The 25,185-nt window shown below is 54.8% G+C and overlaps 9 protein-coding genes across 9 annotated transcripts; 6 read left to right on the forward strand and 3 right to left on the reverse strand.

Annotated features, from left to right (window-relative positions):
- Window positions 1-102: 102 nt before the first annotated feature.
- Window positions 103-673, reverse strand: J4E79_003081 (uncharacterized protein; the record flags this gene model as incomplete). The annotated part of the gene is made up of 3 exons (XM_049351977.1): window positions 103-183; window positions 238-513; window positions 569-673. 3 exons carry the CDS (start codon window positions 671-673, stop codon window positions 103-105), a joined length of 462 nt encoding a protein of 153 aa, XP_049213448.1.
- Window positions 674-1,274: 601 nt separating this feature from the next.
- On the forward strand, window positions 1,275-2,301 carry J4E79_003082 (uncharacterized protein; the record flags this gene model as incomplete). Its single annotated transcript, XM_049351978.1, has 3 exons — window positions 1,275-1,621; window positions 1,681-2,140; window positions 2,191-2,301. 3 exons carry the CDS (start codon window positions 1,275-1,277, stop codon window positions 2,299-2,301), a joined length of 918 nt encoding a protein of 305 aa, XP_049213449.1.
- Window positions 2,302-3,218: 917 nt separating this feature from the next.
- On the reverse strand, window positions 3,219-3,919 carry J4E79_003083 (uncharacterized protein; the record flags this gene model as incomplete). Its single annotated transcript, XM_049351979.1, has 2 exons — window positions 3,219-3,268; window positions 3,388-3,919. The coding sequence occupies 2 exons, from the start codon at window positions 3,917-3,919 to the stop codon at window positions 3,219-3,221; spliced, it is 582 nt and encodes a 193-aa protein (XP_049213450.1).
- A 1,521-nt stretch (window positions 3,920-5,440) lies between these two features.
- On the forward strand, window positions 5,441-6,194 carry J4E79_003084 (uncharacterized protein; the record flags this gene model as incomplete). The annotated part of the gene is made up of 2 exons (XM_049351980.1): window positions 5,441-5,667; window positions 5,756-6,194. 2 exons carry the CDS (start codon window positions 5,441-5,443, stop codon window positions 6,192-6,194), a joined length of 666 nt encoding a protein of 221 aa, XP_049213451.1.
- Window positions 6,195-6,453: 259 nt separating this feature from the next.
- Window positions 6,454-7,308, forward strand: J4E79_003085 (uncharacterized protein; the record flags this gene model as incomplete). The annotated part of the gene is given in 3 exon segments (XM_049351981.1): window positions 6,454-6,808; window positions 6,915-7,274; window positions 7,289-7,308. The coding sequence occupies 3 exon segments, from the start codon at window positions 6,454-6,456 to the stop codon at window positions 7,306-7,308; spliced, it is 735 nt and encodes a 244-aa protein (XP_049213452.1).
- Window positions 7,309-7,677: 369 nt separating this feature from the next.
- J4E79_003086 (uncharacterized protein) lies at window positions 7,678-9,562 on the reverse strand (the record flags this gene model as incomplete). Its single annotated transcript, XM_049351982.1, has 3 exons — window positions 7,678-9,215; window positions 9,321-9,456; window positions 9,509-9,562. The coding sequence occupies 3 exons, from the start codon at window positions 9,560-9,562 to the stop codon at window positions 7,678-7,680; spliced, it is 1,728 nt and encodes a 575-aa protein (XP_049213453.1).
- Window positions 9,563-12,476: 2,914 nt separating this feature from the next.
- Window positions 12,477-17,783, forward strand: J4E79_003087 (uncharacterized protein; the record flags this gene model as incomplete). Its single annotated transcript, XM_049351983.1, has 1 exon — window positions 12,477-17,783. The coding sequence occupies one exon, from the start codon at window positions 12,477-12,479 to the stop codon at window positions 17,781-17,783; it is 5,307 nt and encodes a 1,768-aa protein (XP_049213454.1).
- A 2,602-nt stretch (window positions 17,784-20,385) lies between these two features.
- On the forward strand, window positions 20,386-22,711 carry J4E79_003088 (uncharacterized protein; the record flags this gene model as incomplete). Its single annotated transcript, XM_049351984.1, has 2 exons — window positions 20,386-20,901; window positions 20,948-22,711. The coding sequence occupies 2 exons, from the start codon at window positions 20,386-20,388 to the stop codon at window positions 22,709-22,711; spliced, it is 2,280 nt and encodes a 759-aa protein (XP_049213455.1).
- Window positions 22,712-23,471: 760 nt separating this feature from the next.
- On the forward strand, window positions 23,472-25,023 carry J4E79_003089 (uncharacterized protein; the record flags this gene model as incomplete). The annotated part of the gene is made up of 2 exons (XM_049351985.1): window positions 23,472-23,999; window positions 24,046-25,023. The coding sequence occupies 2 exons, from the start codon at window positions 23,472-23,474 to the stop codon at window positions 25,021-25,023; spliced, it is 1,506 nt and encodes a 501-aa protein (XP_049213456.1).
- Window positions 25,024-25,185: the final 162 nt, after the last annotated feature.

Here is a 25,185-nt window from a genome sequence, read left to right on the forward strand (position 1 = left end):
GTACCCTAATGTCCAGGTACCTTCCTCCACGCTGGGCCGTCATTCATGGACATATCATGAAGGTCGGACTGAAGGATCGGTAGGCACATCTACGTGTTGCTTCTAGTGGGAGGCATGTCCGCCCTGTGTGCCTAGCTCGGAAGCGAGTTCACTGCCTTTTTTGAAAGTGCCGTCAGGGTTGCGCTGCGTGGAATATGTTAGCTACGAACTCATCGACCGTACTTTAGGACAACTTACGCCACTCTCGTTGCTGGAAGTCTGAGCACTAGAGTCGTTGGAAGAACCGTGGGATGCGTGGCCGCCCTCAGCACCAAGCTTGCTGGCGACCTCTGAGCCCTTGGTGAAGGTGCCATCTGGGTTACGGCCTGGCTCGCTGCTGTTGGACGTGGAGTCTGTAGCACTGTGGGAAGCATGACCACCTTGAGCGCCTAGCTCCTTTGCGAGGTCTGAGCCCTTGGTGAAGGTACCGTCAGGGTTACGGTCAGCATTGCCGCTGCTGCCGGTGGATATGGACTTGACAAAAGGTCAGTCACTGCACATTAGAGTGAGGGTATCCGGCACGACTTACCTCGCTGTTGCCAGAGCCGTGAGAGGCATGACCACCCTTGGCGGCAATCTCACTGAGCTTGTCCTTGGGGAGGTTGGCGAAGTTGGAAGGGTTGGAAGAAGCCATGATTGATGATTGTGTTTGATAGAGGTCTGATTGAGTGTTGTAGTTTGAGAATATGGGTCAAATTGGTTGTAAGATGAGAGAAGAAGCAAAGACAAAGTAGGTCTGTTTATATCCCCTCACCTGTACGCGCTCCTGTTTGCTTCCCCTAGGCAACACGTCACAAATGCGGGCAGCACGCCTGCATGCGAGCCTGCATCAGGCTTCAGTCTCCACCTCGAGGCATGTTAGTGTCGATCAAACGTCCGCTCACGTCTGATTTGCCGGAAAAACGGTCATCTTGAGGGGGAAGCCACTGCAGCCTGCTTGCATCCTTGTGCCATGTTGCGGACTGTGTCAGGGCAGGGTGTGATGTCATGTCACGTGATTTGAACGCGTCGCGCGTACTCACGTGTTGCTGTGCCACGCGGCGGCCAATCAACGTGCTCGGGCGGAAATGACAGGTCGTGTCCGACGTCACGTCCCCGACGCGAATCTCTGGGGCTGGGAGATGCTTGCAATCGTCGCGATACTCTTACGACTCGTCATAGTTTCCTTACTATTATCTTCGTTGCTCCACGCATCTCCGCTTTCCCCATATTCTACGTCGATTGACAGTGCCACCATGAGTCTAAAGCGTAAAGCAGCGGCAGCGGCCACGGACGCGTCCAAAAAGCCCAAGCAGAACGGCAGCATTACCGCCTTCTTTGGCGCCCCGAAACCCAATCCCAATGCACCACCCAAGCAGTCTGCTGCAGCCGCAAAGTTCGATAGAGATGCATGGGTCGCCAAACTCACAGACGAGCAGAAAGAGCTGCTACAACTTGAGCTCGACACGCTACACGAGAGCTGGCTGCCGCATCTCAAGGATGTGCTGCTGACACCCCAATTCCTCGAATTGAAGAGGTTCCTGAAGAAGGAGCTGGATAGTGGAAAGACTGTATACCCGCCGATGAAGGACGTGTACTCCTGGTACGGTTTCCCATATCTTCCGGGTGCCAGCTTGAGTAACGAAGACTAATACTGGTCAGGTCGCGACACACACCCCTCAACACCGTCAAGGTCGTCATCACAGGCCAAGATCCATACCACGGCCCCAACCAAGCCCACGGTCTCTGCTTCTCCATTCGTCCACCGAACCCTGCGCCCCCTTCGCTCATGAATATCTACAAGGCCCTCGAGAAGGAGTACCCAGACTACAAGCGACCCCCGAACAAGGGTGGTCTTCTGACGCCATGGGCGGATCGTGGTGTCCTGCTCATCAACACCTGCTTAACCGTCCGTCGCAGTGAAGCAAACTCACACTCGGGCAAGGGCTGGGAGCTGCTTATGCAGAAGGTCATTGATACTGTGGCCAAGGTGCGGACAAATGGTGTCGTCTTTCTGGCCTGGGGCAGTCCGGCGCAGCAGAGGACTAAGGGCATTCCGGTTGACAAGCATCTTGTGCTGAAGAGCGTACATCCTAGCCCGCTGAGTGCAGCGCGAGGCTTCGTAAGTAGCGCCGTCCGACATATCATGATTCAAGCGCTAACGATGTGTAGTTTGACAACGGCCACTTTAGAAAGTGCAACGAATGGCTGGAGCAGCGTTATGGCAAAGATGGTGGCATTGATTGGGACTTGAATGTTGATGCTGAGAAGACTGAGTTGTAATTGTATATTGCTCTTGTTGTGTGAAAGTCAAAAGAGGGATGCAAACGTTCTTTCGTGTTGGGCTGCCTAGCAAGAACGCAAGTTGCTTAAGTGTGTTGGTGGAAAAGTGAAAAGATGGATGCAAAAAGGTGATGTTCGTTGCTAAGGCAAAAAAAGATGTAGGTCGTCAACTGGCTCTCTAAGGCTCCTACGATCAAGCTCCACAGGGTCGTCAACGGCCACAAGGGCTCCCTGCAGATGTCTGCTACCGAGATTCGAACTCGGGGCAATGGCCTTCACGTTCGCCCGCAGCGAGGAGGATGGTTACGCTGTGGACAACCATAACAGACTGCTTGATGGAGAATTTGAGAATTAAACATTACATATAGTCGATTCAAATCAAAATAAGACCTTGGATATAACAATGCTGCAGCGGTGATCAGATAGTGAATGCGAGGTGATGTCCATCCGTTTGTATGGGATGGAAAAGTGAAGGTGAAGCCGGCGGTGGGAAGTGCGTGCGGAGTAAACAAATCTTAGATTAGGCGTACGGCTTTACTCGAATGTATCTACCTAGGTACGATGGCGCGCATCTCGATATTGGGTCCACGATGTTCATGCGCGTTGACTCCGCCACCAGACTCAAAGCGATGGAGCAGGGACAGGAATGGCAACGGTCTCAGACGACGATTTTTCGGAGTTTGAGGTATACATTAGACTAAATATGGTACGTTGGTGACAAGTAGAGGTGCATTCTGTGTATACATCATTCTAGTAGTTTAACATGAAAACATTAAAAAAGATTTAACATCCTCCAGCCTTCCACATCAACCCCCGCTCCAACAGACCAAAGTGAGGCCAGGAGCCCCTCACCACACTTTACCAGGACTTGCAATTCCCCTTTCACCTCGAGAAAGACACGAGCAATTCCAGAGCCCTTACTTCAAACCTCCGTTCTCCTTGATACCCACAGCAGCCCTCTCTCGACCTGTCCAACAAACCATGGATCCTCGTACGCATCATCATAATGACCCAAAGACGTAAAGAATATCCTTCCACCCTCGAGCTCTTGACACCATGCCAACGGATGGTCATCTCCGTGTTTACCTCCCTGGAACGTCTTCGGATCACCTTTGAGCAAGATCTGGAGGTTCTTATTCTCTCTTGGATGAGTGTGGAAGTTATACCATTCGTCCTTCCAGCCCTCACGCCCACCACAGCAGTTCATGATCTGGTGTTTCTGGCCAGACTCTTCAGGAACGACAGTACCAGGCTCAGGATCGGGATGCATGTCGAAACTTGCTCCAACCAAGTTCGTGTAGTACTCGTTGCCTTGCATAGCTGCAGCTGCGCCGTGGATAGCTAAGATACCGCCGCCATCCTTCACCCAGGTCCTCAAAGCGTCTAGTTCGGATGAGATAAAGATGTCGTTACCGATGTTTTGCAGGAGGACGATGACTTGATATTGCGTGAGAGAAGACGAGTTAAACACGGAGGCGTCTTCAGTGGCTGTGATTTTGAAGAGGTTCGTATCGCTGGCTAACTTGTGGAACATGCGGATACCAGCTGGGATAGAGTCATGGCGGTAGCCTGTGGTCTTGCTGAAAACGAGGACGTTGAATGCTGTGGGTTTAGCCATGTTTGCGCACTATCTGGGCGGTTGTCTATGAGGCTTCGACGTTTCTGCATGACTTGGGAAGTTATACTGTTGTACAGCGCTACCGAGGCTGCGACGGTATGTAGTTGATAGGATATCAACTGAATTAGGCTGATTTACCATCTACCGGCGGCACATGACGTCATGCATATCAGCGCGGGTTGGAGACTACAATGAGTAGCTGGATCCAGCTGGCTGCCCAGGTGGCGGAGCCCCTACCTGCCGTGTCGGGATAAAACACGGCGCAGTTTCGAACATCTTACATAACGTTGGCGCCTGTTTCCACCCATTCCCCAAGGATCTGTAGAATGGAGCGAGCATGTAGTTATGACCCTGTTGGTGAATGCACCTGGCGGCGTTGTTGGAAGACGCGACACGATGCTAGCGCACTTACCCTTGTCGACGCGCCATCCCGGTTCCGCTTCCCCCACTTTTCCATCACGTAGACTCTTCGGTATCACCACCGTTGTCACCATTTTTGTCTGCCACTCCTCGCAAGACTCTCCGACAATACATTCCAAACACCGGTAGCTACCCTGCATGTCACTTGGACTGTAGCCTTAGAGGAAAGCATTAGGTTCATCTGAGCAGACAAACAACGCGTCCTAGTATCGAAACCTGGACTACTCCCGTCTCAGCATCTTTCACATCAACCTGAGTCAAACACTTTCACAAGAAGCCGATTTCTAGACTTTTCTCGGATCATGAACACTGGAGCAAGGGAACCAACCCAACCCAGCGATGTCGTCCCATACCCCCCTCCACCCGAAGCATGCGAGGGCCAAGCACCTTCAATACTCGAACTACCGCCCGGGGATTACTACATACGAGAGTTTCTAAGCCTACTAGAACCCACACATGCTCTGCGAAAACATGGCTACAACTTCGCACAGTTGACAGACGAGGAGATTCATCTGAAACGAAGATGCAGTAAATGCAATCAAAGTTAGTACAAGCTCAGTGCCTGGACTGTGCACATTGGCTTTGAGAGTATTGCTAAACTCCTGATAGCTATCCAACAGCTCAGCAAGGGTCTGCAACAGGCCATAACGCGCCGTAGTCAACAGCTTCTCTCACATCCACCTGACACACCCTACAAGACATTGCCAAGTATGATCGTACCATACGAGAACGGTAGCTCTGGAATTCAGTATTGCACAGTAGAGTGTCTCCACCACTCAGCGCCAGTCGACCGCGCGACAAAGGTGAGCGCAGGCTGACTCGACGTTGTCTAACCCAACTAATCTTGTTAGTGCTGGTTGTGTTGCGGGAAACACGTCTCGGAGGCCCAGCCATGTAGGACTTCCGACAAGCACAGGATACGCGAATATCGACCAGGTGAGCTCGAACGCTTACATCAATTCCAACCGACTCCACCTTTTCGTCATTGGGATGCGGACCGCAGGATGAACGCCAAATTTGCCGTAGCAATCGATTGCGAGGTATGTTCTAGCTCTACAGAATGTGTGCGAGACATGCTGACTTCTCACTCCTATTCTGAAGATGGGAACAGCCAGGAGTGGAGACTCTGAGCTCATTCGCCTGAGCGCCATCGATTACTTAACCGGAGAAGTGCTCATTAACAACCTTGTCAAGCCTGATCAACCAATGCAACATCTCAACACAAAGTGGTCGGGCGTTACGTGGGATCAAATGAACGAAGCCGTAAGAGAGAAGACCACGCTGAAGGGAAAGGCAAGTCACTACGTGAACAAGCTGAGGGAAGACATGTACTGACTTTGTACACCAATTTTAGACTGGGGCGAGAAAACTGTTGTGGAAGTTCGTCGGTCCAGACACTATTCTTGTTGGACACAGCGTTCACAATGACCTCAAGGCGCTGAAGTGGATACACACAAAGGTCGTAGACTCCTACGTCGTAGAGCACAAGATCATTCAGGAGAAGAAGGCAGTCGAAGCCAGAGAAAAAGAGCTTAGTGAAGAGGCAGCAAGAAGGGTGGAGGAGTGTCTTCTGGAGGTCACAGGACTAGCGACGAGTAGCATGCTCACCCCAGCGACCGATGCGCAGACACTGGGCGACTCGACCAACCCCATTGAGGGTGAGCCCAAGAAGAAGAAGAAAAAGGGCACGGGTGATCTGGCGTTGAAGACACTGCTAAAGAAATACCTGGACACGGACATTCAGACCAAAGGCAATAAAGGTCATGATAGCTTGGAAGATGCAACTGCGGCGCGGGATCTAGTTCACTGGATGGTGATGCGGAGACTCCAGGATAAGTACGGCGTATTGACGTAGCAGTGGTTGTGTATTATATTGCATGAACCTAAGGTCAGAGCCCTGGACTTGCTCGCGTCTTTCTAGAGGTGAAAGTGAAATTGCACGGTGACGCGTTGCGGTGAGGAGGCGCTCCTCACCGCGAGTGACAGTGGAATAGTGTCAACACACAACAAACGCTCACCTCAAAAAATCTTCAGCGTCGCATCCTCCATACTTTGCTCCAGTCTCTCCTCTCATCACACGCGTTTAATTCTTCTTCTCTCATACATACATCACAATGCCTTCCGCAAATGAAACCCCGGCGCCTGCCGTAAAAGGCAACTACCTCAACACGCTGCTGGAAAAGGCGAAGAACCTGCCTGCGGGCAAAATGAAAGAGCTTGGTGAGGAGGTGCGCGGGATGCGCAAAAAGGCCGCTGCTGATCCAGAAGTGGCGTGCTACCTTGACATCCTTTGTCGCTCATACTTGAGCAGCGAAGCGAGTTCGGCGAGCCTGGATGCCACATTTGAAAATTGGCAGAAGCAGCAGCAGCAACAACAAGAGGAAGAGGAGAGGAAGAAGAAAGAGGAAGAGGAGGAGAAGGCGAGGAGTGAGCGGAAGAGGAAAGCGGAGGAAGACACCTCCCAGCTTGGTACGTTTCTCTGATCAATGGTCTTATTGATAGACATGGTGAACTAATATATCTATAGACCAATCCGCCACCAGCCGTAAGGTACCCCGAGTCGTACCAACTGCAGCTCCGACTGCACCCACCTTGCCAGGCCCCGTCACAGCCTATCTCAACCCGAACCCCGATCCGGGGTGCCACGTATCGTGTGCGAGTAGCGACTACCACCCCAGAAAGCCCTGTCCTGCCGCTGTAGCGGAGAAAAAGCTCGCTGCTAATGCAGCACGGGATGAAAAGCCTGTCTTCAGGGGAGCATCCCGCGGTCCCGGCCCACATAAGCCGAGAGCAGGTGACTGGCTCTGCCGTTGCAGCTTCTGGAACAACAAGTACTGGTGGGCCTGCCGTGGTAAGATTGGTCATAAGGAAGGCCCTGCGTGTGAAGGCTTCCGGCAGGGCGACCACATCGTCCGCGTGCAAGAATCCGGTCCGGGTACGGATGAGCAGCGGCGTGGGCCAAAGTATGACGGCGACTGGCGATGCTTGTGTGGGTGGTGGAACCATGAGTGGTTCAACAACTGTTCCAAGTGTGCTGGGATTAAAGCTGAGTGCAGTGAGTATATGGCTGTGAATGGTCTGGATGGTGAGCTTCCAGATGCTCCTGAGAAAGAGGGATATCAGCCGACAGAGGCTCAGAAGAAAAGTCGGTTCTTTTCCACTCACCAGGGGTATTGGAGGCCTGCTTCGAGACGGTATAAGCCTAGGTAGATAGAGAGAAGAAAGAGTTGTATAGTCATCATTCGTATAAGAGAAGAGAATCCTACGTAATGCCATACCCTATTAACTCCGCCTTGCTGATACATCATCAATTACCTGTCACTCCTTCGATCCATTGTCTACTCCGCACTAGCATTTGTCTTAGCTGCCGCAGCAGCAACTGCCTTCAAAGCCGCCGGGGCATCGTCCCATGGCATGACCAACTCAACAAACCGCATCTTCTGCGTCTCGCCACTGCTAAACTCTTCATCTTGGAACAGCTTCTCAACCTCCTCCTTAGTCTCCACTCTGTATGTGAGTACACTGCCTTCTTCAGCGCCGAAGACACGGGGAATGTCCTTGTACTTCCATTCCTGGACGTCGTTGTAGGAATCTTCCCATCCGTGAATGAGTCGCTCGATCGTGTAGCCCTTGTTGCAGATGACGAAGATGATGGGAGCCAGCTTGTTGCGGATCATAGTGGAGACTTCTTGAGCGGTAAGTTGGAAGGAGCCGTCACCTGTGAAAAGGATGGTGCGCTTGATGTTTGACTCTTTCGCGGCAAGGGCAGCGCCTTGACAGGAACCGGTTGCGTAGCCGATCGAGCCCCAGAGAACTTGTGAGATGGCGTTGACGCCAGCTGGGAAGCGGGTTTCCCAGATGCCGAAGTTGGAGGTACCAGTCTCGGTGATGAGGACATCATCCTTCTTCAACCACTGACCAAGCTTTGGCCAGAACCAGGCGTGTTTGATAGTTGGTTCTGTCGATGAAGTCTCCTGGTCCGGGACGTTGTTGTTCGGATTAGGTCCAGATTCGATGTTCAGCTTTCCAAGCTTGGCTGTGACTTTGGAAAGCACGCCGTTCATTCTAACACCAGGGTATTCCGAGTATCGTACTTTGCATCCGTAGCTGTGCAGGTCGATAGTCGTGAGCTGTGACATGCGGATGGTGAAGCCTGCAGTGTTGAAATCGGATTTGATAGCACCAATGCTGAGCACGAGGTCGGACGACTCGACGCGTTCACGCACGCCAGCGTTTGAACCGTCTCCGGCGTAAACACCACCGTAGTTCGGCAGAGTCTCGTCTACCGCACCCTTTCCCATTGGGGCGACGAAAGTGGGTATTCCAGATTTCCTAATGAGCTCGTGAGTCTCCTTCAGTGCTCGGTGGCGGATAGCGCATGCATCCACAAGAATGACGGGGTTCTTTGCCGCGTGCAGATACTTCAGTACTACGTCAACGACGTAGTCTTCGGCTTCTTGATCGTTTTGCGGGTATTCCAGATCAAGCGGAGTGTTGAGGCGATCGCCGTCGACCTTCTTCGTTACCATGTCGCTAGGCAAGGAGATGTAGACGGGCCTCGACTTCAGGTAACATTCCCGAATGGCGTTGTCGATCAGCATGGCCGCTTCGTGCTGGCTGTTGAGCATCGAGACAGCACACGAGATCTCCTTGGACATGCGCGAGAAGACCGTAAAGTCGCCATTTCCAAGAGTGTGGTGCAGCAGCGCTCCGTTTCTCTGAGATACAGTCGATGGGTAGCCGACGATGTGGACGATTGGGACGTATTCCGAGTAGGCTCCGGCGATGGCATTGACAGCGGACAATTCACCCACGCCGAAGGTCGTTACCAATGCAGAAATGCCCTTGACTCTTGCGTAGCCGTCTGCGGCGTAACCTGTAATGATCGTCAGCACCTATCGCATGAGACAGACGGATCGACTTCGGTCGCTCCCGCAAGCGAGCCGCTGATAGCCCGAACGCAAGAACAAGCTCCACGTACCAGCATTCAGCTCATTGCAGTTGCCGACCCATTTCAGGCCGACTTTGGGGATGTAGTCGAGTGCGACGAGGTTGTAGTCTCCTGGAACGCCATGGACGGACTCAACGCCGACTTGCTGAAGTCGACGGAACAGGTACTGCCCTTGTCAGCTAGCGCGCTTTCACACGCGTGTACAGCCCATGACTTACCTCTGCGACGTCAATCGGGTTTTTGATGTCCTGCGATCGTAGATCTTGCGCCATGTTGCCAAGCTGTCAGAGAGATGAAGCTTTGGATGCTAAGAAAGTAGTTTGATGTGGTGGTGGCAGGCTGTTGGGCGCAGCTACCTTTAAGGGTCCGCGAAGTTTACAGCAATGAGGTCATGTCCGGTCTTTACCGGCCAGCGCCATTGTTGGGCCTGTCTCGTGCGAGCGCATCGGGGATGCATGTGGGATGCTGCACCATAGTAACGCGACGCGCAGCATACCACGCCGTTTGTCAGCCCAGGTGGCGTGAGCTACCAAGTCTGCGGCATAGTGTTGCTACCGGATGCGTGCACTCGCAGCTCGAAGTCTCCTTGACGACGACATTCTTCGCAACAAGACCAATCCACAATGGAACTGTCTCGCATCAAACACGCGATCGATATGGGTGAAGAAGTCGAGACATCTGGAAGTGGGGCGCATCCTTAGCTTCGTGGGAATTCTATGGTAGCGGAACCACTTTGCCAACATGTTCTTAGTAACTATGCATCATCACCTGCGTGGCAGCAAATGCGAAAAATGGTCAACGTCAAAGCTTTTCTAAGCATGCAACCGAATGCTCGTATCACAACTTTGGCTCTCGCAGTCTGTCTTTCGTCATCGCCTGCACCCTCTCTACCAACTCGTCGTTCAGCGGCGTTCTCACACCCACTTCCCGTCCTCGCCTTGCCCAGTATCCATTGATGTATCTGATTTCCGTCTCTCTCCTATGCCTCATATCCCATACCATGCTAACGGTCGTCGCTCTGTTCTTCTCGATTATATCCATAACAGTAGCATGCAAGGCTTTCGCTGAAAACCTTTCCTTTACTCCCTCTACGCCCTGTAGTTCTGGTAAAGCGAGGATGACAGACGAGATCTCTTGCATGAGCCTCGTATTGGTTTCTGGGATGCTTAATATGTATGCGGTTACGGCATCTTCGAGCGCGCAGATAGGGTTGCTGAGAGCGTTACAGGCAAGCTTTTCTAGTTGTATCTGGAGTATGGTGGGCCATGGGTAAGACCGACAGTTCAGGCGAGGTGCAAGAGGTAGGAGTTCCAGGAGAGGCGAAGGTGCTTGTGATATATCGCCATCTTCTCGCGGGACGGGGCCTACCGATGTTGCTGCTGGCCCTGTGTGGGTGACATCAAAGGGCCCGTTCAGAGTGATACCATGGGAGATGACACCCGTAATATAATTTGGTCGCGTGTGTGGATCAGGCCACAAGAACATATTTGCGTCTTCTATCATGCCTGCTCCGTTCTGCAGGAATGTGACATTTGACGTGCGCGAGAGTCGGGGTAGAAGAGGTCGGAGGGCTGCCACAGTCTGCGTAGACTTGACGCATACGACAAGATCGTTGATAGTTTCGTCAGTTGGGGGTCCTGGTAGCTGTAGTACCTCAGCATTCCCAGCTATGCACAGCTCTTGCACCGTGTGCCATTCTTTTCCGTACAATACTTCCACGTCATAACCCGTTCGGGCAATCTGTTGGCCCTCGCACGTCTGCAGTAGAAGTCTCTTCCCGTTTCTTAGGTACTCGTTCATGAGAGAAGGACGATGTAGCAGCAGGTTTACTACTGGCCTTGCGGGTATCTCGGCAAGCGAGTGAGCTGTGAAAGTGCCTACACTTCCCAGGCCCAGGACATGGATGTGCGGGGAGGCTCTAGTGCTTGAAATGCTGCGATGGTGTGCGGGCTCCTCGGACGCCGACCCCCAGCTTCTGAAGGTGCCTGCGAGGGAATGGCAAGCTTCACGATGCCGGGAACGAAGAACACGCCCCGCTCGAGGCACTCCTATGGCAGAGTTGAGACGCTGACAAATTGCCATCTTGACCCACGTCAAGAATTGGAGATGTTCAGGAGAACAGTTCCTGCTCTTGATGATGGTGCTCCTGGTGGGTGTACATGTCGCGCTTTACGGCCTACGTGAGGAGGCTGACCCTGCTTGCTACCTACCTAGGCAAGTAGCCGCTGCCCCACCACGGATTAGTAGAAGGAGACATGGAAACCAGAAAAATGTGTCTACACCGTTGAAGCGGTGTACTCGACGGGTAAGTTTGGCGGAGATCGCAGAAGGAGCTGAGTCTGAAATTGTTGATACGAGGAAAGGTGGCTCCCTGGGTAGTAGGATGGCTACGTGGATGGTCGTACGGATGCGCCGATGGATGGCATGTTCCGCTCAGTTCCTGACTAACGGTAGACGATAGCTTCAGCCCTGACGCACCGCACCGCAACCCCGGCCTCGGCTGGTGCTCACCTGGGTACTGCGAGGCGGTAGCCGTGGTTCGCTCTGTTGGTGTGGCTGTCACGAGTGCACCGCCACGTGCTCGTGTGACATGAAACACGGTCGACGGTGTCTCTCCGGAACGCTACGTAATGATCCATGCGCATTGAAAGTTACTGCAGCGTGGAAGGCGGGTCGAGAGCGCGCAACGGCTGACAGCGTCAGAGTGCTGGGCGCCTCCAACAAATCACCTTGCAAGCTTCACTGGTGGCCCGTGCCTCTCACGACGGCCAGCCCTCAGGCAGCTGTCGACGGCGGCGCGTTCGGTCGCCCAGTCGCTGCGTGCCCCTCGTCGCCGCTGTTGTCGTGCCGCCGTGTCTTCTGACGCTGCAATCTCCCGCCAGGACCTGCATCTGCCGGCGCTGGAGAGCCCATCTTTGTTGCGACGCCGGCCAAGCGCATCCGCCATCCTCGAAGCGCCCACGTCGACGCAAGCGCAGGCGCCGCGTTTCTGCCCTCGATTCACTGCTCCAGCGTTCACCCCCCGTTCGTGCCAACGGCTCCGCGATTCGTAGCTCGTATTGCACTGTCCGCTAGGCTCTGGGACCCACAGGTTCCTCAAAGGAGCCCAAGGAGCCTCTGGACGACGTTTCCGCGGCAGCGTCATGTCGTGATGGGACGGCCGCTCTGCTGATTTGATACGAGGACATGACCCACGAGTCCCGCCAGCGCTCCGCGTCCAACATATCGACGCCCTCCGACCGCTCTGCCCGTCGCGCACCGCGCCCGAATCGCAACCCGCCCGCCAGCCTCCCGCTGCCCGAGATCCCCAGCGTCACCTCGTCGCCCTCGTCGTCGCTGCAGCCGCTGGGCCTGAGCAACCTCGGCTCGCCATATCCCTCCTTCTCCCCCGGCGGACCCAGCGCGCCCGCCTCGAGCCCACGCGGACGGGCGCATACCGTCCAGGGTCCAGCGATGCATCAATACATCCCCCCTCCGCCGCCCCAGCCCTCGAGCACGCCCGCCGGCCACATCGCCCTGCCCCCGCCGCCTCCACGACCGACGGGCTACGGCAACCTGGGCGGCATCTCCATCCCGCCGCCGCCCCATGCCAACAATTGGGGTCCCCCGCGGCCCCAGTACCAGCAGCAGGGCTACGACCCGAGCCAGTATCGCAGCTACCCTCACAGCATCCCCCCTCCGCCAGGGCCCCCGCCGCAGCAGATCCAGCACGAGCGCGAACCTCCACTGACGTCAGCCACGTACATCCCCGGCGGCGAGTCATTCGGGCCTGGTGTAGGCATCCCTCCGCTGCACACCTCGAGAGGCTACCCCGAGCCCTACTACCGCGACGACAACTACTCTGCCAACGCCGACACGTCCGCCCAGGGCTTCTCCAGCAGCCTCCTCGAGAGCGTTCAGAGCGTGCAGTATGGCTCCAACAACGGCTTCAACGCGCCCCCGACGCCCAGCAGTCGCAACCACCTCAACATACCGACCGAGAGAGCCCAGGTCTACGAATCGTCTGGGCCGCCAACCGCAACGCTGCAGAACCCCATGGTCCAGAACCACGGCAGCGTCTATCACCGGTCCGAAAGCAATGGCACGACCCCCATATCCCCACATGACTCTTCGATGCACTGGCCAGCCGAACGCGTCCAACACTGGTTAGCGAGCAACAACTTCTCACGAGACTGGCAAGAGACGTTCAGGACATTGGGTCTGGAAGGCTCAAAGTTTCTGGACATTGGCCGCGGCCATGGCAGCAAAGGCAATGTCGCCATGATGCACCAGGTCATCTTTCCGCAATTGGCCAAGCAATGCACGGCAAGCGGGACCGGATGGGATCAGAACAGAGAGCGAGACGAGGGTCGCAAGCTGCGCAGACTTGTGCGCTCCATCGTGGAAACGGGCCATATCGCCAACCCCCGCGCAGCACCGCAACGATCCGACACTGGCATGACGAGCGCCGGAACAGAGGGTACTGTGGAGAATTCACCGTACATCGGCACCAGAGGCATGGACTTTGGATCAACGCCAACCACTGCTGGCAATGGCGAAGAGAGTCCGGGCCGTCAGCTGCTCTTGCACTCGCCTGGTGGTAGTACGAACCCACCCAGGCGCATCTCTACACAGCAACGCAATTTCACTGTACCCGGTCTCGGCCCTACTCCAGATTTCTCAGAAGGACCTGCACGCAGTCCTTATTCGAGGGAGGTTCTGCAAGGCCTAGATCCAAAGCCTGTACGCCATAGCCCGAATGCATCCTCAGAGTTTGCGCCATCTTCATTGGGTGCGTCGAACTATCGCCAAGCAAGTCCGCAGCAAAGCCCAGCGCTCCCTTCAGCCCGTCTTGCGACCAATGGCGGTCAGCTCAGTGCGGGTCTGAGCAACAACGGATCGCGGTACTATTCCCCGCATAATCGCGTCAACAGTACCGAATCCATCAACTCCACCTTTGCAAACACTGGCTCGGGTCCCCCATCAAGCAGATCATTCGATAATCGTTCCGATAGTCGCAACGAGAACCGGAAGAACGGTTACGAAGGCTCACGACCGGGCACTGGATTAGCTAGATATGACTTGGAAGCGCCCACCAGTGCTAAAGATCATGAGAAGGGCTTCTTCAAGAAAATCATGGGCGGGCGGAAGAAGGAGAACCACCCATCTCCCGATGACACGAGCCTGGATTCACCCACCAGTCCGGCAAGTCATCGTACGCATCCAAGCGGGTCTCTGTTTGGGAAATCTGGCATGAACTCAAGCGAGACTTCCTTGAACGAGCGACCCCCTTCGAGACGATCAGCTCAGACAGACTCCGACAATCGAGCAACAGGTCGTACTCGCACATCCGGAAGAGAAGATCGCAAATACGCTTTTGTCACACCAGATGGCTGGAACTACCGGCTCATCGACATCACCAACGTAGATTCACCAGCAGCTCTACGAGCTGTGTGTTGTGAGGAGCTGAGTCAGGGTCTGAGCCAGATATCTGGTGTAGAGTTGCATCTCACGAATCCTGGGCAACAAGACCACGATCACCCGCTGTCCGACTCAAAGTTGTTGAAGGCGCGGTCGCAATATGGGAATCGAGTTGGCGAGCTCAAGATTTTTGTCAAGATACCGCAAGAGGGAACCGTACCTCCATCTGCCGGGCTAGGAGTGTCGCTACCCCATACAGCTGCTAGGTCTATCGATGAGGACGCATACTCTCGGCTGAACGCCGACTCTCAACTAGATTCTCCAGGAGGAAAGTCAGGAGAGTCCACGCTAGTCGCAGATAAGAGTGCAGCTCTTCGCAAGATGGCAGAGAAAGCCGAACCCATGCCGAACAATGCAGGTGACAGGCCTGCAGAATCGGCTTGGGAACCGCGTGATGACTTGGCCGAGGAGGAACGAAGAAAGCTGCTCGAAGCCGCTGCTGAAGAGCACCGCAAAGAAACAAAGCGGAAGCAGGAAGAATATCTGAGGAGTCGATTCCAGAGGGCCAATGGACACAGTCCTGACCTGAACCCCACTTCAGGCGACAACCTCAGCTACCGCAGTCAGCGTATTGTTGACTTTGATGAACCCCGCGCTTCTCCCTATGAGGACGTAAAGAAACCATTCGATGCTAAACCCAAGCAGCTTGTCCCACTGCGAGAGCCGCCACCAGTACCAGCCGATACGAGCACACTGTTGAAAGCCAATTCGCTGTCGAGGGCCAAAAACCGCGGCTCATGGCCCGAGAGTGATGATGGCAAAGACAAGCGGAGATCAACAGAGTCGCAGTCAGAAAAGCGCAAGGCCATTCCTCAGGCTGCAAGCGGGCTGGGAGGCATCGCTGCTGCTATCATCGGCGCTGGTAATCTTGGGGCAGGCATAGGAGCAGCGAACAGGGCGCCGCCAAAGGGTCCTCAACCAGCAAACAGCGAAGGCTCGCCTGAAAGCATTCGACCTTCACAACAGGTATTGCAGGATAATGGATTCGCAGCTAGATCTGGCTCCGGAAGAAATAGTCCAGGTGGGTCACCTCGCAGCCCCGGCGAGCTCACAATGAGCAAGGGAAATATACCTTTCAGAATACCTGACTATGAGGAAGCTTTCGGAGACGACACGTCCAACGAGAGGCCAGACCTCAGCCTTGAAATGCCCGATCCGACAGCACCGCGATCGAGAGACGAGCGGTCTCGTTCGCCAACTCGAAGTCCCCATACAGCGCACGCTCCAGAGTCTACCTTGAGCAGAGAACCATCACGGGTGTCAGTCTACGGTCCCACTCACGACTTCGAAGAAGCGCGAGTGTCGTTCATTACGAAATCTCCAAATCTGGAGCCTATGGATTCTGACGACGATGATTCTGACGATGGGTTGTTCGCTGCGCCGCTCGCAGGACGAGCTGGTCCACCCACACCTGCCCAGAGCACTCCCATCACTCGGACCAACTCCCGCAGCCAACGGCCAAACCTTACACTCAAGACACAACGGTCAAAGAACTCGCTAGCGCAGGTCACGGAAAAATCTGAGCAAAGCGCAGCTGGTGATCGCGATTCGCAGCCAAGCGACTTCCACCCCGAGTCGGCTGCGTCTGCAACATGGACCGACTCGCCAAATGATACGAACAAGTTTTCCCGTCGAGAATCATTCGCCAGCGATGTCTGGGCAAATCGTCCACCAGCTGAAGCCCTCGTGGAACACCTTGACGAGCTCTTTCCGAACGTCAACCTCGATCAGCCGATGCTTGAGGAAGAGGAAGCGGATGGTGCTGCAGAGGCAGCCAACGATCCCCCGCCTATACCCGCCGAGCCCACTCCTCAACCTCTCACCCGTGGTGGTGCAGGACTGCAGAGTATCGCGCAACGCAACATGAGGAAATCAGGCGCTGGTTTGGGCCGCACAAAGTCTATTCGTGAAGTAGTGAAGTCGCAATACCAGCCACTCGACAAGAGGCCACTCCCAGGCCAGGCACATGCTGGTGCCGGTCCATCGCGTGTTGCTACGTTACGCAATGGTGGTGACATTGTCAGGCGAAAGTCGACGAAGATGTTCAACGCCAGGACTGAGCAAGTGCGACCTCAGCGCGGCTCGCGCCTCGTTATGGAGACGATACCCCAAGATCATCTGCCAAGTGTTCCATCGCGACAGCCAACATTCAAGTGGATGAAGGGTCAGCTCATCGGCAAAGGTACATTCGGTCGCGTCTATCTCGGTATGAACATCACTACCGGAGAACTTATCGCAGTCAAGCAAGTCGAAGTCAACGCCAAAGCAGCTGGTTCAGACAAAGACAAGATCAAGGAACTCGTCAAGAGTCTAGATCAGGAAATCGACACCATGCAGCATCTCGACCACCCCAACATTGTGCAGTACCTCGGATGCGAGCGCAAAGAGTACAGCATTTCCATCTTCCTTGAATATATTTCCGGTGGCAGTGTAGGATCCTGCATCCGCAAGCACGGGAAGTTCGAAGAGTCTGTCGTCTCTTCGCTCACAAGACAGACGCTACTCGGTCTCTCTTATCTCCACCGCGAAGGCATCCTCCATCGCGATCTCAAAGCCGATAACATCCTGCTCGACCTCGACGGCACGTGCAAGATCTCCGACTTTGGTATCTCCAAGAAGAGTGACAACATCTATGGCAACGATGTAACGAACAGCATGCAAGGTTCCGTCTTCTGGATGGCGCCCGAAGTCATCCGCTCCCAAGGCCAGGGCTACTCAGCTAAAGTCGACATCTGGTCTTTGGGTTGCGTAGTCCTTGAGATGTTTGCGGGTAAACGTCCTTGGTCCAAGGAAGAGGCCATCGGTGCCATTTACAAGCTTGGTAGCTTAAACCAGGCCCCTCCCATCCCCGAAGACGTCTCCAGGGTGATTGGCGTAGAGGGCCTGAGCTTCATGTACGACTGCTTCACCATTGACCCCATGGAGCGACCTACAGCCGAGACATTGCTACGAGCGCCATTTTGCTTTAGCGATCCAAATTACAATTTCCTGGACACGGAGCTCTATGCTAAGATCCGGGGAGCTTTTCAGTAGTTGTTGACATATTTGCGATAAATTCAATTTAGGTGGACGATGATGACGACGAATGTATTGGAATGGTCACAGTGTATATTGGTTTTATATACCCACTTTTTCGTTTGTTTTCTGAGGATGGTGACGTCTTTGTAGCGAACTGCGCGGATTGAAATACGATACCTGGTGTACTCAGTACTCTTTTTCGAACATACTTGTGACGTGTCTCGTTGTTATAATAGCTTCTTGGAAACTGCTGGCTATGAGCGTCTCCAAGTGTTCATGTTTGGGTACACGAAAATAATGGTGTTGCGGGCAATGACTGCAGGGAAGCCCACGTAAGAGAAGCATTGATCGTACTGCATTACCTATCCAGCTACGGTTCAATCTATGACACACTCTAGATAGATCGCACAATGTGTCTTCTCTATCCATCTTCGATCGCGTACAAGGCGACTGGATCAGCGTAGGATAATATATACAGGGTTCGCCATTATCTGCCGTCAGCGATTGCGTGTTCAACGGGCAGGAATCCCATCCTCTTCGTCAGCTTATGATGGCGATCAACCTTTTGAGCTACTTCGGATTGGGGCGGCGGTATGTCCCGACTGCCGAAACTTAGATGCTGTACGTCCTTTCGGCGCTTTCTTGGTACTCAATAGGGTAGCTTCAGCCGAGCACATACTGGTGTCTCGTCGGTTCAATAGTTTATTGGGGTCTTCGCCTGTTCTTCTGCTGTTGTACCACCGTGAGAAGAGGGCTTCATCAAGTTTTCTAGTCAGGTCAGAGACATTGCTGCACTGCTGAGCCGTTTGCTCTGGTTGCGCGTTCATCACTGACGAGACACTGCCCCATTTCGCAACGCGAGCCGCGCCGTACTTCTGCTTCGTCCAACGCGACGCATGTTACGGTCCAAGACATTGGGAAACATACGAACATCATGCTTGCATACGGCGAGGAAAGATGACAGCCCCAAAGTCAGATGATGTGAGGTATCAGTCCAAGGCGAGTGAAACATTTCGCCATAGTACTGCAATCAATCGAAGGCGGCAGTTGTCTCTTAGTGTTCGAGTATACGGACGGGAACTGAAAATAGAAAGCGATTTTGTGAACCGGACAAGGGAAACGATGTCATAAAGACAAAGTGGACTGAGTTGCGCGTTACCTTCAGCCGCTTACTCTCGGCGACCCTCGTGGCGGATCTGACACTCGCCTGTGGAGAGGACCCATCCTCGCATCTTACTCGGAGTGCCGTGGGTCTGAACACAGGCGTTATTGCCGCGCCGCCGCAGGTGCTGGGCATGCAGCGCACCGACCGAACCGAACAGCGACGCCAGCTAACGATACTTCTAGATTTTGGAAGATCCGCCGTCTGGGTTCGCGGACGTCACTCCACGGCAAAAGCACTTGTTGAGCGGCGATATCGATAAAACATCTCCACAGAGCAAAAGCTTGATCCAATTCAAGCACTGCAATATGCGGAAAATAGGAGGGTTGAAACAGCGATGTGGACGGCCTTGACATGTGGACGGTGATCCATGACTGGTGAAACAGGGCCTGGCGTGTTCCTGCATAAGATCGGCCAGCAAGCGAGCTGCCGAGGAAGGCAGTCAGCAACATGTCTGAGGAGCGCACAACGTGCATAGTAGAGGCCATCCCCATGCGGACGGGGAGCAGTGCTGCAAGATGAGGATGTGCATTGATAAGGCCGTGGTGAGTTCTGCTACACCGTCCTGGTGCGTGAGCTTGCATGGGGGCGTGGGCGTAACGGTAAGCAGCGTGCGCAGGACACGCCGCAATCAAAAGATGCGAGAAGTGGATGCAGAAGGCGAAAGTACCGGTCCTCTTGTGGACCGCGAATGGTTCTGCAGCCGGAGCGTGCCTGAGGCGTCTGCGTGGCTGTGCTGGGCCCGCATGGAGGGTTTGCAGCCGATGTGCGTCTTTTTCCTTTTGCCATGGATGAACGACTCGCTGCTCGGGCCCACGTTCAGGCGGACAGGTCGCACGATGATAGGGAGCGCAGTCCGTCGTGCCATCTCCCACGGTAGCGATACATCACGTCGCGACGACAGCGAGCGCAGGCAGCGAGGCGCACGCCGGCGGCAGTGGGCTCCCAAATCACCAGCCTGCAACGGCCCCGGCGTGCGACGTCTTGCCCGCATCGAGCCAAGTCAGGGGAAGGCGGCGCGGATCACTCGTCTTTAGACGTTTCGGGACGACCAGGGGACCAATCGTCGCCCGTCACTACCGATGCCGCCACGAATACGACTACACCCCCGGTCCAGGCTCAACCGCCTCGTGTCCAAAATGGCGACCAACCGCACCGCCGTAGGCCGAGTTGAGCATGGACTGGGAATAGCATGCCTCGATATATGACCCTGCTGCTGACCCGCCCCTGCTCCGTTTACGCCGCAACTCTGATTCCTCGTTCTTTGACGTCGAGGTCTCTACCGCACACCTTTTCTTTCCAGACCTTCAGGCTTGCTCCAAAGGTCGTTACGCTCTTTAGCATCGGTTTTAATAGTCCTTCCTTCTTTAGGTTCTCGAGTCACCTTCACTTCCGACTCTTGGCCCTTCCGGTCCTTCAACCAAACACAAAAAGCACCCACTTACCTTCTTCACCATGGCCAACTTCAGCAAGCCCGCCAGCATGATGACCATGGTCTTCGGCCTGTTGTCGCTTCTCCAGTTCACCGTTGCTTTCCAGCATGGCTCCCACCACCACGCACACCCTGCTCGCGCCGCCAGCGACGCTTCCATTGCGGCCCACATCAACGAGATCGAGGGCGAGCTCACCAAGCGCCAGTCGCGCGGCCCCATCGCCATCACCGGTGTCTGCAGCTCTGGCACCGCCTCCAACGGCCAGTGCAATGGCGGCAGGACTTCTGCTCCCCGTCTTGAGATCCGTACCTTGGCGCGCAACGCCGACCAGTGGAACCTGTACCTCCTTGGTATGGAGAGGTTCATGGGCAAGGACAAGGACGACATGCTTTCGTACTACCAGGTCTCTGGTGTCCACGGTCGTCCTTTCCAGACCTGGAACAACTTCCCCGCGCCTCTGCTTAACCAGCAAGGTTTCTGCCCTCACGGAGGCTCGCTCTTCGGTTCCTGGCACAGGCCTTACCTTGCCATTTACGAGGTGTGTATCTTGATAAGGCGTTTGATCGTACGCTAACAGCTCGCAGCAAGCATGGTACCAGAGCGTCATGGAGGTGATTGCTCAGTTCCCCTCCAACCAGCAGCAGCGATGGAGGAACGCCGCGTCCACTCTCCGTATGCCATACTGGGACTGGGCTATGGACACCAACGGCGGCCCTACCGTCCCCACTCAGATGCGCGACTCGACCGTTACTGTTACCAAGCCCCAGGGAACCGTCACCATCCCCAACCCGCTGTACAAGTACAGCTTCGGCAGCTCGCTTCCCTCTGAGATGGGCGGAGGCCCATGGAACAGCTTCCCTGAGACTCTCCGTCGCCCGGTCGCCAACCCTACCCGCAGCAACAACAACGAGATGAACGCCCGCTTCAACTCCATCCGCGTCTCTCTCCGTGACCGTGTCTTTGCCCTGTTCGCCAGCAAGGCTAACTGGGGCGCTGCCAGCACTTCTGCCATTGGTGTTCGCACTGACCTGAGCGGCGGTGGCGTTGACAGCTTCGAGTCCGTCCACGATGCCATCCACAACACTGCTGGTGGTGAGTCTGGTGGCCACATGTACTACCTCGATGTCTCGGCTTTCGACCCCCTCTTCTGGCTCCACCACACCAACGTTGACCGTCTCCTCGCCATGTACCAGCTCATCACCCCCAACACCTACATCTCCAACGGTAACATCCCCCGCCCTATGGCTCAGTGGAACCAGGGTGAGCCCAAGAACCAGTACTCTCCTCTCAAGCCCTTCACCAAGGACACCGCTGGCAACTACTTCACCTCTGTCGATGTCAAGGAGACCCGCACTCTCGGATACTACTACCCTGAGACTAGCGACCGTTCTTACCAGCAGGTCGCTCGCGCTGTTACTCAGCTTTACGGTGCCGGCCAGAGGACTCTTACCAAGCGTGACGGCGACGAATCCGCAACTGGCCAGTACCTCGGACGTCCCATCAAGGAGGGTGACTACCACACTGTTCTTTCCGTCATTGCCAACAAGTACGCGCTTGAGGGATCCTACACTGTTCACTGCTTCGTTGGAAAGCCTAGCAGCAACTCCACCAAGAACTCCACTGCGCCCGCGCCCGCGACCGAGTCGACTTACCCGCTTCTGAACATCACCACTCCTCTTCTTTCCATCACCATTGGTGGTGGCTCCGCTCCCAGCACCGAGGTTCCCAGCAACGAGACCGATGCCGCCTACGACCCATCCACCGACTACACCCAGGACCCCAACTACGTCGGTTCCTACGGTATTCTTGGTGCTATGATGCAAGGTGGTGCCAACGCTTCCCAGGCTCTCATGACTGAGGGTGCTCTTCCCTTGACCACCTGCCTCCAGGGTAAGGAAGCCGCTGGCGAGCTTGAGTCGCTCCGTCCTGAACACGTTGAGCCCTACCTCAAGGAGAACCTCTACTACAAGGTTGTTGGTGTCAAGGGCGAGATCGACGCTGACACCATCCCCGACTTCCACATCAGCGTCAAGTGCAACAAGGCCAAGCCCGCTGCCTCTGACGACGAGCTTCCCGACTTGAGCGCTCCTTACGAGGTCCTCGAGAGCGTTACTGCCCACCTCCCCGCTGGAAAGCCCTTCAAGTACATTCCCACTGCTATCGACATTCCTCTGCCCGATGGCCCAGAGTACCTCGAGCCCAGCAGCGATGGCTCTAAGCCCCAGAGCCCCAGCAACGGTGTCTTCCCTTACCCATCCATGCCCTGGGAGGAGGAGGGTTACTGCATCACCAAGCAGACCATTGAGTACGTTGACGAGCAAGGTAACTTCTTGTACTCGGAGATGTAAGGTGGTAGATTTCGGATATAGAAGAAGAGCGATGTGGTGGAGAAGCATGTGTATGCTTGCGTATGAAGGAACCTTTACATAATACCTTTCGATGTACATTGGACATGAGAGCTTTTTTTTTCCTTACAAAATGTCAATTGATATCCAGCAGTGGTTCTCGTATAGTTTTTCCTAACGTCATCGTCTCCTTGATGTCGCTTTCCATAGCGTAGGCGTCCATAGCGCTTTGCAATATGACCATAAACATACTTCTGCTCCGATGCCGTGCATGTGCTGCTTTATGAAATGAAATTGTGAGTGCTGGTGATGGTTTCATGAAGCGAGATCTGCCAAATTCGGAATGCCTGCTGTGTCTGTTATGAAGATGACATGCGCAACTGTGCACACATGTCGGACATCACATGGGAATCGTTCAGCGAAGGCAAGCTGCAGGCATGATGAGCTCCGGCTTGCGTGGACAACGGCGCTGTGCCCCGCTGGTACAAAAAGGCGCTAGCGACTCTTGGGCCGATGTCTCTGGGCACGCACCGCGAGCACCACATCACGGCAGTATCTCTCATCCTGCTTGACCATTCCTAGGGTCCCTCAGGCATTCTTGCGTAAGTCCTACACCATCGTCGTCGTCGCATACCGCGTCTACACATTGTGTCTCTTCAGCATGGCGTCTGAGGCGCGCAGTCGCGACAGCTTCCCGGTCCCAATGCGGGTGCTAACATTTTATGATTGCCATGCTAATATCTTATAGACCAGTCCGCCCGCCATGCCCGCCATGCTAGATGACCCCACCGCGCCGGTGATATATAGAACCTCTGGCGATGTACCGTACCCTCCTCCCGGTGGCCCGCTACCTGTAGGCATTGCACCATGTCAAGTCATCCTGCGCGATCGCGTGACCACCGCAACGATTATACCTTTCTCTGCGCCGAATCAAGTACCCCTCACACTACTGGCATACCTATGCGACCAACTGGGTCGCGAGATAGAAAAGGGAGATACGTACCCCATGGTTGATCCGCTCGCTCTGGAGGCTTTCGGTCCGTACTGGTTCGGTGTCTTTGGTGCGATCATGTTGCTGGGTGAGATCCAGGACGGTCGCGAACTACACGAGATGGCGCGGAGGGGTTGCGACTGGGAGAGGGAATGTCTGGGTAGCTTCTACATCAAGCCCAACTACCCAGGACGGTCGAGTCATGTCTGCAACGGCGGGTTTCTAGTCACGGATGCGTCGCGCAATCGGGGTGTCGGTCGCTTGATGGGCGAGACTTATCTGGACTGGGCTCCGAAGCTTGTGAGACTCGCCGTGAGGGTTACATCACATGCGCTAACACGCTCAGGGCTATACTTACTCCGTCTTCAACCTCGTGTACGAAACCAACGTCGCTTCCTGTCGTATATGGGACGCCCTCGGCTTCAAGCGGATCGGTCGCGTGAAGGGTTGCGGTAACCTGAAGTCATATCCCGGCGAGCTAGTCGATGCCATCATATACGGAAGGGATCTGGGTCAGGACGACGAGTTTGTGTCTGAGGAGCGCTTCGACAAGATCCGCTTCTATCTCAAAAACGGAAAATACCCCAACGGTGCTGATCGAGCAGAAAAGAGCCGTCTCCGTAGCGCGGCGACGCACTACAAGCTCACACCCGGAGAGGGCGACGGCCCTGAGAAGTTGTGGCTCAAGGGCAAGGAGGTTATTGCGGATCCTAAGCAGCAGTATGAGATTGCTCGGGAGATACATCACAAGTCACACGGAGGCATCAACAAGACCACGGCAGCAATTGCGGAGCTCTATCATTGGGTTCGCATAAAGGAGACTGTCAGCCAGGTCATTCGCAACTGTCCAGAGTGCAGCGAGATGAACAAGGGCCTGTCGGCTATGCGCCAGGGTCAGAATCAAGCACGGGCAGAGGCGAGGTCAGGATCCAGTTTCCTGTCATCAACCACTACCCAGCCAACTCTGACACCAACACCACCGAGCTTATTCTCACCAACGCAACCACCACCTCGTTCAGACTCGCCGGGTGGCCAGCTACAGCTCGAAGCCGCACAGCACCAGAGCGCAATCTATCCGCAGTACGCCCAAGATAACGGCTACGACCTGCCAGTCGATCCCGCACTCATGCATGGTTTACAGGCCAACACCAACCTCGCCGATCTTCCGCCATCACCGTTCCTTGCAGCTCAGGCGAATGGTGTACCTCATGCGGGGGAGCTTGATCATCAGCGCATGAGTCTTGACCCGAGCTTAGATGAGCGGGCACCCACTGCAGGGGAGGAGATGCGTAGGAGGTTGAATCGTGTGAGCCAGTATGAGTGAGTAGACATCGTGTGGTTGAGTGAAGTGTCAGGCTTAACAGCGTATGGCGAAGGTAAGTATACCAGTGATACCAGACATGTAGGCGTTGGGAAATGTGTATGAAGAAGCCACAGGAGAATACGTGGAGGATCATACCCAGGATATAGCGGAGTCTCCGATGAT

The sequence above is a fragment of the Alternaria viburni genome (assembly GCF_023758015.1).
Source record: "Alternaria viburni strain BMP 2772 chromosome Unknown scaffold_5, whole genome shotgun sequence".
In the NCBI taxonomy this organism is placed as follows: domain Eukaryota; kingdom Fungi; phylum Ascomycota; class Dothideomycetes; order Pleosporales; family Pleosporaceae; genus Alternaria; species Alternaria viburni.